Raw genomic sequence first — 17,325 nt, 5'->3', positions numbered from 1 at the left:
AGGACAGGTTAGGCTGATGCTGAAGCAAGGCTGAAGATGGGCTTGGAGGAAGGCTGAACGCAGGCTGAAGACTGTGGCTGAGGCTGAAGATGAAGGCAGATTGAAGGCTGTGGATGAGGCTGAAGATGTAGGCAGACTGAAGACTGGCTAATGGTGAAGACAAAGGCAGGCTGAAGACAACCGCTAAGTGAAGGACCTGTTTGCTGAGGTGACAAGGGAATGTCGGGAAGACTCTTTTATAGGGCAGAGAGTCATGACATCATCTAAGGGTGCCACAAGCTTTTCCCGCCACAGGCCCATTAAGAGAACTGACTTCTGGCGAATGCATACCTAGAGAACAGTCCGGAGGCGGCGATCCTGGCAGCATCCTGCTGCGTTGCGTTGCTCAGCGGCATCCTGCCATGGTAAGGCCTGCTGGCCTTGGGGTAAGAACAGCCGCTTGTGGGGCTGTCCTGCGAGCGGTAAACATAACAATAAAAACTGGAGTCCCTCAAGGATCTATTTTGTTGTCTACCTTTTTAACATTTATCTACAACTATTGTGTCAAATTCTAGATAGTGTATCTATCTTCTATAAAATTTAAGCAAACGATTATTTAGCTGTTTTTTTGCCTGTGAAGGCCAAAGTGTCATCCACCTCAGATTTACTAGTGTGGTTAAAAAGTAGATGGATGAGAATCACTTGATGCTAAATCTGGGAAAAACAGAGGTTATGTGGATCTCTCATAATCCTGCCCCAGATTCCTGTTTGGGTCTTACACTAGAAGGCAAGTTTTTGCCATATTTATTTATTTATTTATTTATTTATTTATTTAGAAGCTTTTATATACCGATGAACGTTGGGAACATCTCATCGGTTCACAAAGAACAAAACACAGCTAAGGACGCTTTACAGTATAACAGAGAACAAAATGCATAAAAATATATAACAATAAAATTCACTAAAATTCCAAATAAATAGGTTAACAGGGAACTAAGGGTCTACAGGTACAAAGATCAAAATTGTTGTGTCAGAGATTTAAGATTCCAATTAGACTCAGCCCTGACTTGTACAACTCAAATTAAGGCCCTTCTGAAATCTGGCTTTTTTTAAAAAAACATTTTATTTAAATTCAACCAGACATATGACTCAGCCATAAACATGAGAAAAACACGTGAGAACAAACACAAAAATACATTAATATATCCCTACTATGGGACACCCCCAGACCCATTAAACATCTTCCAATATATCAGTTCCATCCGATCTTTCAACATATATGTCAGCTCTTCAATTAGAGCTATATCATGCATTTGTGTCCTCCAATGTGCTACAGTAGGAGCTGACTTTCATTTAGTTTCTGTTACAAATCTGACTGCAAGTAACATATGGTGGATCAATTTCTTCCTAAATTTATCAACTTCTTTATCCTCCCACCAATCCAACAATCCCAGTTTAGGAGTAAGATTAAATTGTACCTCTACCATTTGTCCCACCAATCTTTGAATTCTGCTCCAAAAGAACTGCACGATTGGGCACTCCCATCCCACATGCATTTACGGCCCTATTTGCCCACAAGCTCTCCGACAGAGAGGAGATGATATTGTACAAAATTTATGAAAAAAAAGGGGATAACGCTAAGTGCGAAGGACTGGTTTAACCATAAGTTCAGCCCTGTGTGCACAGAGTGAAGACCTGTGTGCATTGCGCCAGATTCTTTGCCATTCTGCAGCCTCAAAATGGCGCTGAAGGTCTGTTTCCCATTGACCCTCTACCTGCAATGAGGGTTCCCACTCCAAAGCAATCTTAGGAAAACTCTGTATAACAGTGAACTAACTTTAAGGTAAATTGGACCTGGCAATAGCACCCATTCTATTGGATAAGGATCCACCCAGGACCACCCCTCAGCTTGAAGTTTCTCCAATTCCTGCTCAATCTTGTTGTAATGTATTTGTGTCTGCTCCCGGATCTCAAACTCATCCTGGAGGTCAGCAAGAGATTTCAATTGCCCTTCCTCATATAAGTGACCTAAGCATCTTAGGTTTGCCTCCCACCATTGCTTAGCATCTGGGCTAAAGGTACGGACAGAAAAAACTCTATAAGGGCAAAATAGCAGTTAGCCCACGCATTCCAGCTCCCAAAGCAAGACTTCTGCACATAGCTGTCCAAGCCCATACCATGCAAGCAGTTATAAGACTTCTTCTACATGCTCTTCTACCCCCAGGGACAGTGGAGACTGCAGGATAAGTGACATAAGATCGGTCTCCCCAGCCAATTCAAGGAGAACCAGGGAGCAGTTCTATCTTTGTGTAGCCATGTGAACAGACCCAGTAGTCTGGCAGCCCAAAAATAAGCTTGCAAATTCGGGAAGGCCATGCCTCCTCTGTGTTTAGTCCACCATAGGGTTCTCAGCTTCACCCTTGGGGGGCTTTCCTTCCCAGAGAAATCATGAGAGTACCCCATTTACTGTTCTGAAAAAAACTATTGGGTAAAAAACAAGGCACATGTTGAAACAGATAAAACAATCTTGGTAGCACATTCATTTTTATAACATTCGCCCTCCCTGGCCAAGAAATATAACGCCCTTTCCATTCCTTCAGGTCACTCAGAATCTTAGCAAGCACAGGTGCATAGTTTAATTTATATAAATCGCTTACTGAATGAGGAACATTTATGCCCAAATACTTAATATATTGAGCTGCCTTCCTAAAGGGGGATAGACATGCAGGAATGTCTCTCTGAGTACATGAGCCAATAGGGAATATCTCAGACATATGATAGTTAACACAGTAGTCTGCCACCCTTCCAAAGGCAGATAAAATCTGTAATAGCCAAAGTCCCTAACCTCTAGGCTTGCACAAAAAGAGGAGAACATCATCCACATAGAGAGAAATAATGTTTCCTGCCCCCCACCCCCGCCCAAAACCCCTGCAAAAAGAGATCAGCTTATATCTGGCAGGGCAGGCTAACACCTCAATGGCAAGATAAAAAAGAAGGGGCGATAGTGGACATCCCTTTCATGTGCTCTTATGAATTGATAAAAATTCCGACAAGGAGCCATTAGTAAGAACCTGAGCCCTAGGCTTTGCATATAACGCTCTTATCCATTGACAAAACTGGTCCGGGAGGCCAAACTTCCCCAGCACAGCAAATAAGTATGACCACCTCAGCCTGTCAAAAGCGTTCTTGGCGTTGAGGCTAATGACTAATCCTGGATTCCTCTCTTTCTGTGCCATCGAGATAACATCAAAGAGACGCCTAGTATTATTTATGGCAGATCGCCCTTTAATGAATCCTGTCTGATCCACCTCAACCAAATCCATCATATAGCTTTCTAATCTCATCTGATACACTTTAGCAAATACCTTAGTAACCACATTAAGGAGAGAGATGGGTCGGTAAGCTTTGCCCAGCTTAAGGAGCAATGCTATTATTGCATCCATAAGACTATCGGTCTGCTCCGGAGAACGCTGAAGATGGTCAAAAACATATTTCAATGGTCTAGCCACTTCCTGAATAAAATATTATAAAATTCTATGGGATATCCGTCTGGGTCTGGACTTCTCCCGCTGGGTAATTGCTGCATCACTGTCTGTATTTCTAACGTAGTTATAGGTGCTGCCAGCCTACCTAGCTTTCTATCTGTCAATTTAGGCATATACACCCCACCCAGGAATCCCGCAATTTCCTCTTCCCCCACCTGATCATCCGCCGAGAACAACTGGGCAAAAAAGGAGTGAAACCTCTCATTTATCTCCTTAAGAGCATAAGTAACCATCCCATCTTCTTTTCTGATCTTTGTAATTAGTGTCTTTTGAACTCTACATCTTAACAAATGGGCCAGCATGACCCCTGATTTATTTCCATGTTCATATATCTTCTGTCGCACGTATCGCATTGACCTCTCAACATCCTCTAATTGTAAGCTACATTTAAGAAGTAATATCTCAAAGAGATAGTAACTCAATAATATACCTGGACTTGACCAACATTACTCAAATAATGATTTTGTTTATGAAATTGTAACCAAACTTTATTGGCACCTGTTAGAATGTACTAGAGATGTGTATCGTGTGATCGATCGTCTTAACGATCGATTTTGGCTGGGGGGGGGTGGAATCGAATCGTCACGGTTTTGTGTTTTTAAATAGTGTGTAAATCGTAAATCGGGGGAGGGCGGGAAAACCGGCACACTAAAACATCCCTAAAACCCACCCCGACCCTTTAAAATAAATCCCCCACCCTCCCGAACCCCCCCAAAATGTCTTAAATTACCTGGGGTCCAGTGGGGGGGTCCCGTTGTGATCTTCCACTCTCGGGCGTCGGGCGCGTTGATAGAAAATGGCGCCGGCGCTACCTTTGCCCTGTCATATGACAGGGCAAAGGTAGCGCCGGCGCCATTTTGCTGTACGGCAATATGGCCGGCGCCATTTTAAGCTTAAAATGGCGCCGGCCATATTGCCGTACGGCAAAATGGCGCCGGCCATACGGCAACACGATTCGAGTGCAGGAGGTCGTTCCCGGACCCACGCTGGACTTTTGGCAAGTCTTGTGGGGGTCAGGAGCCCCCCCCCCAAGCTGGCCAAAAGTCTCTGGGGGTCCAGCGGGGGTCCGGGAGCGATCTCCTACGCTCGTGACGTCGGGGAACAGGAACCAAAATGGCGCCAGCGCTACCTTTGCCCTGTCATATGACAGGACAAAGGTAGCGCCGGCGCCATTTTCTATCAACGCGCCCGATGCCCGAGAGTGGAAGATCACAACGGGACCCCCCCACTGGACCCCAGGTAATTTAAGACATTTTGGGGGGGTTCGGGAGGGTGGGGGATTTATTTTAAAGGGTCGGGGTGGGTTTTAGGGATGTTTTAGTGTGCCGGTTTTCCCGCCCTCCCCCTTCCCCTCCCCCTTCCCCCGATTTACGATTTTTGACGATAAATCGGGGGAATTCCTATTAAATATCGCCTCTAACGATTTTTGACGATTTAAAATATATCGGACGATATTTTAAATCGTCAAAAAACAATTCACATCCCTAGAATGTACGATATCCTAGATTTACTAACCTTAGTCTATGTGCCTATTTGTAAACCGTTGCGATGGTATATAACTTAGCGACGGTATAGAAAAGTTTTTAAATAAATAAATAAATAAATAAATAAATAAGCAAGCCCTTGAGATCTGTGTGACATTTCTCCAATGCTCTATAAATCCTATACAAACCCATACGTTTATGTGCACGTTCTAAATAACCTATTTTCTTTTCTAATGATTGCTCCCTCCTCCTTCTCTCTCTCTTAGCATGCGAGGCATAGCTAATAATCTTACCTCTCCATACAGTTTTTAAAATCTCCCAAAGAAGAACTGGAGAATAATCACCACTATTGTGTATCTCAAAAAATTCTCTGGTCGCATCATGTATCATTCTCCCAAAAGTTTTTTGTCTAAGCAATGCAGTATTAAGTCTCCAACTGTGACCTGTCCCTACACGTGGTGAAACATGCAGAGGAAAAAGAATAGGACTGTGATCTAAAATAAAACTGGACAAGGTGTCCACCATCCCTGACTTACACATTAAAAACCCAGAGCACAAGAAAAAATCAATATGACTATATGTCTTGTATTGCAGAGAGTAGTACGTATAATATCTCCCCGATGGGTTCTGAATTCTCCAGACATCAACCAATCCCAAGCACTGCATCATAAATTTAAGAGAATCAGCTACACCTACAGCTTGGCTCTTCAAGGTTCTGTCAAGTTGCACATCCAAACAAACATTCCAATCATCACCCATCACCAGAGGGAGATTCGAAAAAGATTCCACTTTCTCCAGGACCCATTTATAAAAGGCTGGCTGAGAAACATTAGGGCCATAAACACAAGCTAGTACAAAGTTCAACCCATAAAGCTGTTGCGTGACCCGGCTGCGGCAGGCCCACAACCAGGCTTACTCACCTCCAGCACCCGGGACCTGGCCTGCCCTCACTGGTGGCAGTAGACAGCCGCCTGCACTCCTGCACACCCACTGCCTCCTCGGGCGCTCCCAGTTGCTCCGCGGACCCCTCCGTCTCCAGTGGGGAGATGCCGCCGTCCAGCGTCCTGTCTCCTCCTAGGCGTGCGCGTGTCCCGTCAGCCTTTAAAGGGGCCGTGGTGGGAAACTAACCCGCAGCCCCGGATGATGACATCATCAGGCCCCGCTATTTATGGCAAGGCCCGCTACTCACTCCTTGCCTTGGTCTCCACGATAGTCATGTGCTCCGTTGCTCGTTCCTGTTCCTGACTTCGTTCCTGGTTCCTGTTCCTGATCCTGTCCCTAGTTCCTACCTAGCCTCTGCCTAGGACTGATTTCTGGCTTTGACCCTTGCTTCGTTGGACTACGCTCAGGACTGATTACTGGCTTTTGACCCTTGCTCCGCTGTACCTTGCCTAGCACTGCTGCCTGCCCTGACTTCAGCCTGTTCCTGACCTCGCCTCTGGTATCTCTTCGGACTTGGCCTTGTTAGGCTTCAGCCTTCTACTGCCCGGGTGTCACCTATTCCTGCACTCTTGGCCGCCCAGACCTCTGGAATCCTGCCTCGTCCGGACCTGTCTAGGTCCCTCCGATACCTCTGCTGGTCCCTGACTGCCTACTTCGAACATTCACTAGGATTCATCTGACGGAGGCCGGCTTAAGACCAGTCGGCACCCAAGGGTTCAATCTGTGGGGAACGAGGGCTGGTATTGGCGAAGCTCCAGTCGGCCTCCGTCTTCTGGTCTACTCCTCCACCTGACGATGGGGACCTGCAGGGCTTGCCCTACGGGTAGCATCGACCCCACCTCGGGCCAAGGGTCCACTACCAGCATAACAAAAGCAAGCATTCCAGCATGACAAGCTTCCCCTCCAGATCTTGATATACCTTATCTATCCTCAGAGGGAGGGATTTCTGCAACAAGATGCAGAATCTCCCCTGCTTTTAGGGTTATATGAGGCATATTCCACGTGCCCTACCCAATCCCAGACCAGTTTATCATGTTCTTTAACAGTTAGATGGGTTTCTTGTAAAAGAGCAATTTGTATTCCTTTCTTCTTGAGATATCCCAAGATTCTGTGTTTATTTATTGGGGTCCCAATAACCCGTTCATTAAGAGAAGCAATATCATTCGGAAGATTAGCCACGTTCCCACACCAGTTTGCCAATGAAGTGTACCACTCAAATGAAAACAGAAAGAAAAAGGAATATTCCCACATATCATATAAATCTCTCAAACCGTATGACCGTAGCATGTGTCCAACTTTTTCTAAAACAAAACCTCAAAACCAAACCCCCAACACATCCCCCAGATTAAACATCCTAATAGTAACCAGAAAGGGCAGCAATCCCACAAAAACCAAATCCAGTCCCAGGGGAGTCGCTAGACCCAACAGCTCCACCCCTCTTCCTCCACCCCCTAACCAGTGGCAAAAACAGGTGGGGGGATTCCCAAGACCCATGAGCTCCTGTAAAACTCGACCCCCCCCTGACCAAATCATCCAACCCATCCTCCCCCCATTCCCCATAGATATCAACATAAGTCCAAACAGCTGGCTCATAAGTAAGTCCATTTTCCCTGCTACGAGTGTAGTGAGATCTCTGGATTGCCTTCGCAGTCATCCAGTATTCTGAGAAAGCACCCGCGACAGCCTCCCAAGGCCTCTGCGCCCATTTTCCAGCAGTGGAGCTATTCTTCACCCACAGGGAGCCAATATTTGAATCTTTCCCTCCACTCCATATTAATATGTATATCTGTGCAACACGTGACAGGAAAAACCATTTCACAGATAAAACCACCCCCCTTCCCCTGCCCCCCTCCCTTCCCCCATTCCTTCATCCTTTGCCCCTCAATTATCCCTTATAGAATCCACTCCCCCAGCTGCCCCGACCCAGGCCCAGCTCCCTGCCATTCAAAACAAAAGAAACATTGTCCTTCCCTGTCCCCCGTTCCATCAGAATGTAAAGCAGAAGAAAAAAAACCCAAAAAACCCCTCTTACTAGCCATCCATTTCCTAACGAAGTGGCACCATCTTATAGAAATCAAAATGAAAGGCACAAGAATAGGCTATAGGTTGATCAGTTAATTCAGGGTACCGCATCGGAGGCTTCTTCTCCAATCCTCTGCAGGAAGGCCTTCACCTCCTTCACGGATCCAAATAGCATAGCTTTTCCAGCATGAAGCACCCTTAGCCGAGCAGGGTAAAGCACTGCGTATGTTAACCCTCTTTGTTCTAATTCACGCTTCACCTCCATATATTCCATTCTTTTATGCTGAACTTCTTCAGAGTAATCTTGAAAGATGTATATCCTCTGACCCATATAGTTCGAGTCCTTTTTCTGCCTGCACGCCTCCACTACGCGGCACTTATCTCCAAAGTTGTGTACACGAATTATAAGCACCCGTGGCTATGCATTCTCCTTTGGGGGTGGTGCTAAGGCCCTATGAGCCCGATCCAGCTTGATTCTACCATTTTCGAAGGAGCGTTGGTATCCATGTAAATAAAAATTGCACAGCATCTGGCCCTTCTACTTTGTCTGGTAAACCAACAATTCTCAAATTATTCCTCCTGTTCCTGTTCACCAGATCATCTTGTTTCTCCTGTGTGCGCACATGTGCTTGCTCCAATGTCTCCAGGTGCTGCCACGTGGCAGTTAACGAGAGCTCCAATTCCTCCACCCGCTTGATAACGTTGTCTAGGTGGGCAGAGACCAACTGGGTCACTTAGTCAACTACCGATGCAAATTTATCATCGATGCTTGTATGAATTTTGTCCCCCAGTTGAGCCATCACTGTTTTCACTGAGTCAGCGATTTTGATAGGGAGAGCTTCGTCGGCCATATTTTCCTCATCTCAGGCTTGCTCCTTGCTGCAGGCTGCCTTCTTTGATGGTGTTTTGCGGCAAGTTCTCATTGCCCTGAGGTTTTGATCTCCCCACATCATGGGCAGTGATTTCTTAGGAGCTTTGTCTGCCATTCAGGGTTCCTGCAAAAATACTCAGAACGAAGATAAGGTAAGGCGATGAGCCCAAGGTTGAGAGAAGCAGAGATCAGTGTCTGCTCAGCCTAGATGCATCACTTGATCTTCTGAAATCTGGCTTTTATAAACTGAGATTGTTGAAGCATTTAAGTTTTATTCTGTTAAGGGAAGCTTTTAGGGCCATAGTACAAGCTTTTGTGTTAACAGTTGACTGCGTGAATGCGTTGTTCATCGGGTTGCCTAAGTGTCATGTTCAAGTGCTGCAGATTTGACAAAATTGAGAGAGCATCTAAGTCCAATGTTTATGCAACCACACTGGTTACCTGTTGCACAAAGAGTTCAATTTTAAGCTATTGACATTAGTTTTTAGGACTATTAGGAAAGAGGGACCCTTTTTATTTATCCAACTTAATTTCGATCAATGTGCCTTCTCGTCCTTTGTGTTCATTGGATGGATTACTATTGAATGTGCCTGCTGTTAAGCAAGTTTAACTCCAGGAATTTCGAGCTTGGGCCTTTCTTATTATTGGTCCGACTACATGAATGCTCGGCCCAGTGCATTGCGTCTAATTTCAGGCATTACGCTTTTTTGCAAACAATTAAAGGGACTACTATTTCAAGAAGTTTTCTCTTAGAAGCAGAGCAACGATTTCCCTTGCAGATGTAAGCCCACGTATAATAGTTATGCCAGTTTGTTGTTGTTCTATTAATGTGCACGTTTTTATGTTCTCCACTTCTCACGATTGGTTTGACATAAGTGGACTATACGACATTTTAAAGTATGTTTTTTTATTTATATTCACAACACACTTATTAGCATAAGATACAGGCAGTGTAGTCATTCACATGTGCTTGAGCTCTAACTGGAAGAGTAGTCTAGTGGTTAGAACAGGAGGCTATGACCAGGGAAGCCATGGTTCAAATCCTACTGACAACTCCTTAGGGTCTATTTATACACATTGTGTGTTTATGAGTAAAATGCTTCATAAATGACCCCCCCCCCCCCCCAAAAAAAAAAAAAAAAAAAGATTGTAAACCCTCTACAGATAGGGACATACCTACAGTTCCTGAATGTAATCAAATTTGAAGTGTTGCAAAATATAAATAAAAAATTATTATTGTTATCCATCTAGGCTACTTCAGCCTTAACCACAACCTCTCTATTGAAATATTATTATTTTCCTGTTTTTTCAAGTTTCCTGCCTCTGATCATGTGCTTCTGAGCGACTATCTGCATTCCCCCATGATTTAAAGATTGCTTTGTCTTCTTTTTAAATTTTAGTGCCAGCAGCCACTATAGGTTCCCCCTTCCCCAGAATGTTCCCCAGTTCCTAACAAATCTAAAATTCTCATCCCTGCACCATTCTCTCATCCATACGTTGAGACCCTGGAGCTCCACCTGTGTTCTGCGAATACAACAGGGAGCATTTATGAGAATGCAACCCTGGTTGTTCTGGATTTCAATTTCCTACCTAAAAGCCTAAATTTAGCTTCCAGAACCTCCCTCCTCCACTTTCATATCACATTGGACCCACATATACCATGACAGCCAGAACCTCCCCAGCACTCCTCTTATCCAAGTGGCACGTGAGGCCTGCAACCTTCGTACCAGGCAAGAAAATTACCAAGCCTTTGGCTTTCTTTCTCTTACAGAATGGTGATGGTCAGAGATCACGGATGGACAGAGGAACCTCACTACCCAGCATGTTAGAGCAAAAGGTAATGCCCCAGCCCATGGAGTGGGTACCTTGTTGTATAATGTTTCCACGGAGGGAGCTGTGCCCTGGCAGTGTCGCAGGAAGGTAGTTGGGTATGTGTGGGGCACTAGAAGCATTGCAGGGAGACAGCTGCACTTAGGGCCAGCTTTATGGCGTCCATAGGCAGATTGCCATGGCGACACCTCTTTGAAGCTGTGCAGCCACATGGCCCTAAAGCAAATAGTAGAATCCTCTTTGGCCTGGATATTAGATGCCTTCAAAATCTGGTATCCTAGGCAGTTCTTATGTCTAAGTCCAGGCCTGGCTGCATCCTGACAGTGCTGCAAAGAGGGAAGTGTACATATAAGGCACATGAAATTTACACGTTTAGTGTTTAAAGACCCTTGTCTTTTTCAGATTTATCCATATGAAGTGCTGATGGTGACCAACAGAGGGCGCATAAAGCTGCCACCTGGTGTTGACAGGACACGGCTTGAGGTGAGAGATGGAGACACCATTTACAGGGATTTACAGACATAGGGATAGGTGAGAAGAGACAGAGGAAAGGGCTGCAGTGAGAGAGTGCAAGGAAAACAGAGAGAATGCAGGAGAGACTGAGGGCAAGGGAGGGCGAGGATGAAGGGGAGGGGGAGGACGAGGAAAGGTGAACGTGGAGAGAGGGAGAGAAAGCTAAGCGAGAGCTTCAGTCTCCTGGCACTGAGTCCCTGTGTCTGAGGCTAGGCCCCCTGTTTTCTGGCCCTATATGTTGTTGATGGGAACCTTACAGACAGGGCACATGTGCAGGTGCATCCATATATAAGTGTAAAGTATGAATATACACGTGCATTTGTAAGTATGAAGTGTGTGTACACATATGCAGATGTGTTTATATGTACAGTAAGTGTAACACGTCAAAAACAAAGACAGTGTATCAAGAAGTTTTATTTTAAAAAGACACCAATTCGCCAGCAATATCAATAAATAGATGCATATCGACAGGGTAGAATTTTCATCTATAAAGACTTAAGATCCATCAATTTTATTCATGCATATAAAACCCCCAACATTAGCTAATGTTTCATGAAATCTGTCTGCATCAGGGGAATCTTTTACAAAATTAGAGGCAAAAAACTTAAGTGAATGAAGTGCTCTCACTCAGACTTCTGATAGTCTCACTGGAGTTTCCGTGGAATCCTCTAGAAATACTGGCCATCAGGGAGGCGGAGTTTAAAAACACGCGTTTTGATAAAGGACATGACATAATGAGGTTCCAGCTGAATAACTGGGAGACAACAAAATAAGCTTTATTGACTTTCCTTTAAAAAAAACCTCTCCAATTCAAACAAATGAAAAAGCAACATAATAAAATCCCATTCTCTGTTCTTTATATAAACGATTGCCCAACCATGTTGTCTCCACTTCAACCACAAAGTGTCCAGTCTATGACATAAGATTCAAACAAACTTAATTGCAAAAATACTGTCAAATCTTGATCCAAGTTAAGGCCACCAGGTACTAAGGTGTTCAAACAATTAAATCCATCGCTGTTCCTTTTTTAGCAATTTCTTAGGTGCATTACTCCCCTCCAATCCTCTTGTCACAGTCAGAAACGTAAATCAGCGAAAGAATGTTGATATGCTACACAATGTGCAACCAAAGTTGCTGTGGCCCAAGAATGTTTCAGGCAACTGCGGTGTTCAATCATTCTGATACTCATGGTGAGAATAATGTTACCTGCATAGAACGTGTCAGATGATCATCAGATCACATAGACAACTTAAGAGATCTGGCATGTCGTAGTGTATTATAATTTAATAGTCACATGACAAAGGCACAGAAACAATGTCATTATGCATGGAAACTATACAAACTAAACAAAATCCACAAGGTTTATGACCAGGTGTGGTCCGAGGGCTTAATGCTCTTTGTTTAGAAAAATCTGATTGAATCAATGCCTCTCTAACATTAGGACACTGGGTGTGGGCAATACGAGAGAAGTCTTGAAAAATAATATGTAACTGCAAAACATGCTAGTGATAAAGTATCGATGCCCGGACTTCACAAACATGAGTTGAAAAAGATAACACACACACGTAACTCTGGACTCTTCTTCAACAGAAGTTGGAGACAATAGCCATTCTCAATGGCTATATCTTTCTTTAAGATACACTTTGTGGACACAAGCTTGTGGTTATCCTCTTGCTAAGAACCATTCTGACATTATTTTGGCTTGTGCCTGAAAATCCAGTGTAATGGAACAGATAAGCAAATTTCCTATTTGTACCCCAGATCAGTCCAGACTAGTGGCTTTGTATCCCTACCAGCAGATGGAGGCAGAGAACCAAAGACTTTGAGGCACTGCTACATACCTGAGAGTGCCACCTGCAGTCCATCAGTATTTCTATGTCTCCAGCAGATGCAGAGATGCAAATCTGAAATCTGGAGTTTGAAAAAAAAAGTTATAGAAGAAGAGAAGCTCCCCAAGGTGTTAGGTTCTTTCGTGGGCCATCCCTCAGGTGGGGCCAGGCAATCAAGGGGTTGGAGATCCCTGGGCAGCTTGACCCGCAGTGGTTCCAGGGGTCTGAAAGCCAGGGGTTCTGGCTCCATCTGAATTCCTGATGGCTTCTTCCCATATGAGTGACCAGCAGCAGGGAAGTATCCTTAGGTTTTTCTTCCTGTTGGTTTGTACTGTGCTGGGCTGTTCCTGGCTCTTTAAGAGTTAAAATAAAAAAAAGAGAAAAACAGAGTGGAAGCTCTTCTGGTTATTCCTTGTGGTGCAAGGCCAGAGTTGGGTAAGGAGCGTCGTGGAGACCATGACTGTCAGTGAACGGCTCAGGGAGGAAGAATCTGTGCTGAGCTATCTTCCCCTTGCATCCCCGCATACCACAACCATGTGGTTTGTGTCGCTGCAAATATAGCAGGCCCGGCCACATGTGCTCAAAATGGCACTGCCAGCAGGGGTGCATCACAGGAAAGGGTGTTCCTCTTGCGGAATGCTCTGGGGACAGCTTAATTCAGCGGCATTGTAAGCAAGTTTAGGGGTGCAAGGATCTGTCTGCTACAGGACACTGCCAGCTGCTCTCCCACCTTACTTTCGATCCTAAGTCAGGAAAAAGATAACGTACATTCACCCCAGAAACAGACTTTTATTTATCAGATTTGGCAGGATATAACATTTAGAAAATAATAACAATTCCTGTCTCTAACATCCTGGTCACTAAGCATCGGTTTTCCCTAAAGAAAGTTCTGTACCATGGGTGATTTCACCCATGCCATAAACCTTAGCCTGCTTAATATATTAACACTTATGGCTAACTTACTTACCCCTGATTCCAACTTCAGGCGATATCCCTCAGTTCACCTGTGAAGTGGGCTCTGGCTGAAGAGCTGGCGAATGTGTGCAGGGAAGGACTTGCTTCCTGGGCTTGGTACTGGCAGAGCAGGAAGATGGTCCTGGAAAGAGACTTGCTTCTGGCTCTGGTACTTTCTGGGCTGACTGGGCGTGCCCTTGCCCCCCCCCCCCCCCCCCCCACATCTCCGATTTTGTTGCACTCTCTGCACCTGAGCAGGCACCTCATCTCTCCGGTCTCCAGGCCACACCTGGTCTTTTCCCTTCTCAATAGCAGGGGGTGCTGGTCTGCTTCTGCCCCCCTTTCGCTTTCAGGGATGCTTTGGCACAGCTTTCAGGGTCGCGCTCAGGATCCACTCTCCAGGTTTTCTCCCAGGGTTTGTGTTTAGGGTTTGTGCCTTCCTTTTCTTCTTCTTTGCCCCCCCCCCCTGTCTTATACTTCCCAGCTGATGAATGTACATAATTTCATGCATAACCTCGTGGTGGGTGGAGGGTCTTTTGTCACATTGCAGGTCTTTAACCCCCTCCCCATTACTTCAGAAAGGGTCCTCCCATGTTGCAGGTCTTGTTTCCCCTCCCCATTTCTTTGGTGGGAGAACTGCCACTTCTGAATGCCAAGTTTTTCTGCCAGTGTCAGCGTTTCCTCCGTCTCTGACCGCCCCCCAAGGGTGAGGGTCTTTCTGAACTTTGCTTGCCTTGGCTCATTCATGGGCTTAAGCTGTTGACCTTCTGTCTGCTTTTTTTGTTTGGAGAGATGTTTACAAACAGGCAGATCTGATAAGGTATTCTTCAGTGTATCAGGGCAAAGGTTCTTCATTTTCCACTGAGAGAGTGCAGTTTTAAAGTTCACAGTCTTTTGCTGTGACAGTGCTTGGGGCCTGTCAGTTTCTTGGCTATTATGATTCACATTTGATTCAGTGGTAAACATGAGATATCTCCCTACAGCATTATGCCGCAATTGTGCCTCGGGGGGGAAGGTTCCTCGAGAGGGGGACTGAGCCCGGGCGCAGGGCCACATGTCTGGAGGGCCTTTCAGGTAGAGAGAAAGCATCAGCCAGGAGGAGGGCTGATCTAGAGCTGGAGATTCCCCTCCCCCATTGTCGCTGGTGCTTCCATCGGGACAGGAGTTGGTGGGAGGGAGGATCAGGCTAACCCTGGATCAGATGAGGAGGATGACATGGGATTTTCCATGGATTTTGCTCTCCTTATGCAGAAAGCATTCCTGGCCAAGAAGAATGTGGTGCTAAGCGATCTGCAGGCCATCAGTCTCACCCTGCTGCGAAGGTACCAAGAACCTCTTTGGCCAGGGGGGTCAGGAGACCTTCTGCGTCACTTGGGTCTGTATCATCCTGGAGAGCCTGGTGGTTTGGAGGACTTGGACCTGGATGACCTGGGTAATGATCCTGCTCCTGGGGTGGATCTTGTGGACCCAGCAGATCCTGATCGGGGTGTGGGAAAGGACATGGCAGATCTAGAGGAGATTCTGGTAACTGAAGATGATGATCCCCATGTGGTTCGGCTGCTCCATAAGAAAAAACTGAAGCCACTTATTCCTCATTTCCTGAAGGAGCTGGGTATTAAACTGGTCCAGGAAGAGTCGGACAATGAAGGGGTGGACCCATACTTGGGTGGTCTTCGGGGTCCTCCTACAGCTTTTCCATTCCTGAAGAAGGTGAAGAAGCTGGTAATCCAAGAATAGGATCTCCAGGTGGTGGGCCCGAAATTGGTCAGGGCTATGGTGAAGTTGTTTCCTCTAACTGAAGAGGTTCTACAGCTATGAAGTTGCCCAAGGTGGATGCCTTGGTTTTGGCAGACACCAAGAAGACGACTATCTCATTGGCAGGGCTGGCGGCCTTAAAGGATGTGTAGGATCGTAAGCTGGAAATTCACCTGAAGCGAATGTTCGAGGTTTCGGCTTTGAGTCTACGAGCTGCGATCTGTAGTAGCCTCATGCAGAGAGTGTGTGTTTGCGCTGGGTCCAGAAGGCTCAGGAGAAGTCCTCAGCCGCAGCTGGGGCTGATAGCCAGGCAGACCAGGTGGAGGCTGGGATTGCTTATGTAGCAGATGCTTTTTATGACATGATCCGAACTTCGGCCAGGAATATGGTTGTGACGGTTTCAGCACGCCGTTTGTTGTGGTTGTGAAATTGTTGGCTGATATGTGGTCCAAGTCTCGACTCTGTAATCTTCCCTTCAAGGGAAAATTGTTGTTTGGGAAGGACCTGAAGCAATTGATCAAGGTGCTGGGAGAGTCAAAGGGTCATAAGCTGCCAGAGGACAGGAAGATGGCGAGAAAGACTTTTCCACCTTGTTGTTGTTGTTTTTGTTCCCTGAAGGGTTCTGCACCAGTGGTGGGGAAGAAGCAGAGCTCCAGATGGTAGCAGTCCTTTTGAGGGCCCATAAAAATCCCAGAGAGAGCTCCGGCCAGGGGACTGGGGCTGGTAACACCTCTCAATGAGACCAGTGGAGTCCATTTTCTCGATGTGGCAGTTGGGAGCCATCTATCGCTATTTTATGAGGAGTGAACCAGAATTACTTTGGATCAGTGGGTCCTAGAGGTAATAGGTGTGTTAGAATTTTCTTGGCCCATAAGGGATGCTTTCATAATATCTCGCTGAGGGACGAGAGGAAGACAGCAAGTGAATTGAGCTTTGTTAGGGCACCTTCAGGGGCTGGGGGCAATAGTCCCAGTTCCAATGTTGGAGCAAGGCCACGGATGGTACTCTATTTATTTTGTTGTCCCAAAGAAGGAGGGGTCCTTTTGTTCCATTCTAAATCTGCAGAATGTCAATGTATCACTGCGAGTTCCATATTTCCATATGGAAACCTTGCAGATGGTTATAGTGGCGATTCATCAAGGTGAATTTCTGGTGTCTCTAGATTTGACGGAAGCCTATCTCCACATTCCCATCAGGGCGGAGCATAAAAGATTCTTGCATTTTGTGGTCCTGGGGCAACACTTCCAGTTTCGGGCCCTCCCGTTCAGTCTGGCAATGGGGCTGCGCACATTCACAAAGGTGATGGTGATGGTGGTGGCAGCGGCTCACTGCAGGGAGGGGAATTCTGGTTCATCCTTACCTGGACGACTGGTTGATTTGAGGAAAATTGGAAGAAGAATGTTGACAGTCAGTTGTGAAAGTGCTGGATCTGTTGCAAATCTTGGGCTGGGTGGTCAGTAGGGCAAAGAGTCACCTGTGCTCTACCCAAATACTGGAGAACCTGAGGGCGAGACTCGATGCCTGTTTTGGCAAAGTTTTTCTCACCTCTAAGAGGATTCAGAAATTGCAAGCTCAGGAGGGATGGTTACTGAGGATAGCAG

General features: G+C 45.9%; 1 protein-coding gene and 1 long non-coding RNA gene across 8 annotated transcripts in view; one reads left to right on the top strand and one right to left on the bottom strand.

The window, feature by feature from the left end:
* Window positions 1–17,325, bottom strand: part of LOC115092671 — an 82,215-nt gene that overhangs the window by 31,610 nt on the left and 33,280 nt on the right. The gene's annotated exons all lie outside the window — the stretch shown is intronic.
* Window positions 1–17,325, top strand: part of DMTN (dematin actin binding protein) — a 124,686-nt gene that overhangs the window by 89,466 nt on the left and 17,895 nt on the right. For all 7 annotated transcript variants that reach the window (XM_029603851.1, XM_029603848.1, XM_029603849.1 and 4 more), the window contains 2 exons: window positions 10,615–10,680; window positions 11,076–11,156. In XM_029603851.1, coding sequence (XP_029459711.1) covers window positions 10,615–10,680; window positions 11,076–11,156 — 147 coding nt within the window. The remainder of the gene's footprint in view (window positions 1–10,614; window positions 10,681–11,075; window positions 11,157–17,325) is intronic.

The sequence above is a fragment of the Rhinatrema bivittatum genome, chromosome 5 (assembly GCF_901001135.1).
Source record: "Rhinatrema bivittatum chromosome 5, aRhiBiv1.1, whole genome shotgun sequence".
Lineage (NCBI taxonomy): Eukaryota > Metazoa > Chordata > Amphibia > Gymnophiona > Rhinatrematidae > Rhinatrema > Rhinatrema bivittatum.
Note: the sequence above shows the minus strand (reverse complement) of the source record. Positions and strands in the feature narration are given on the sequence as shown.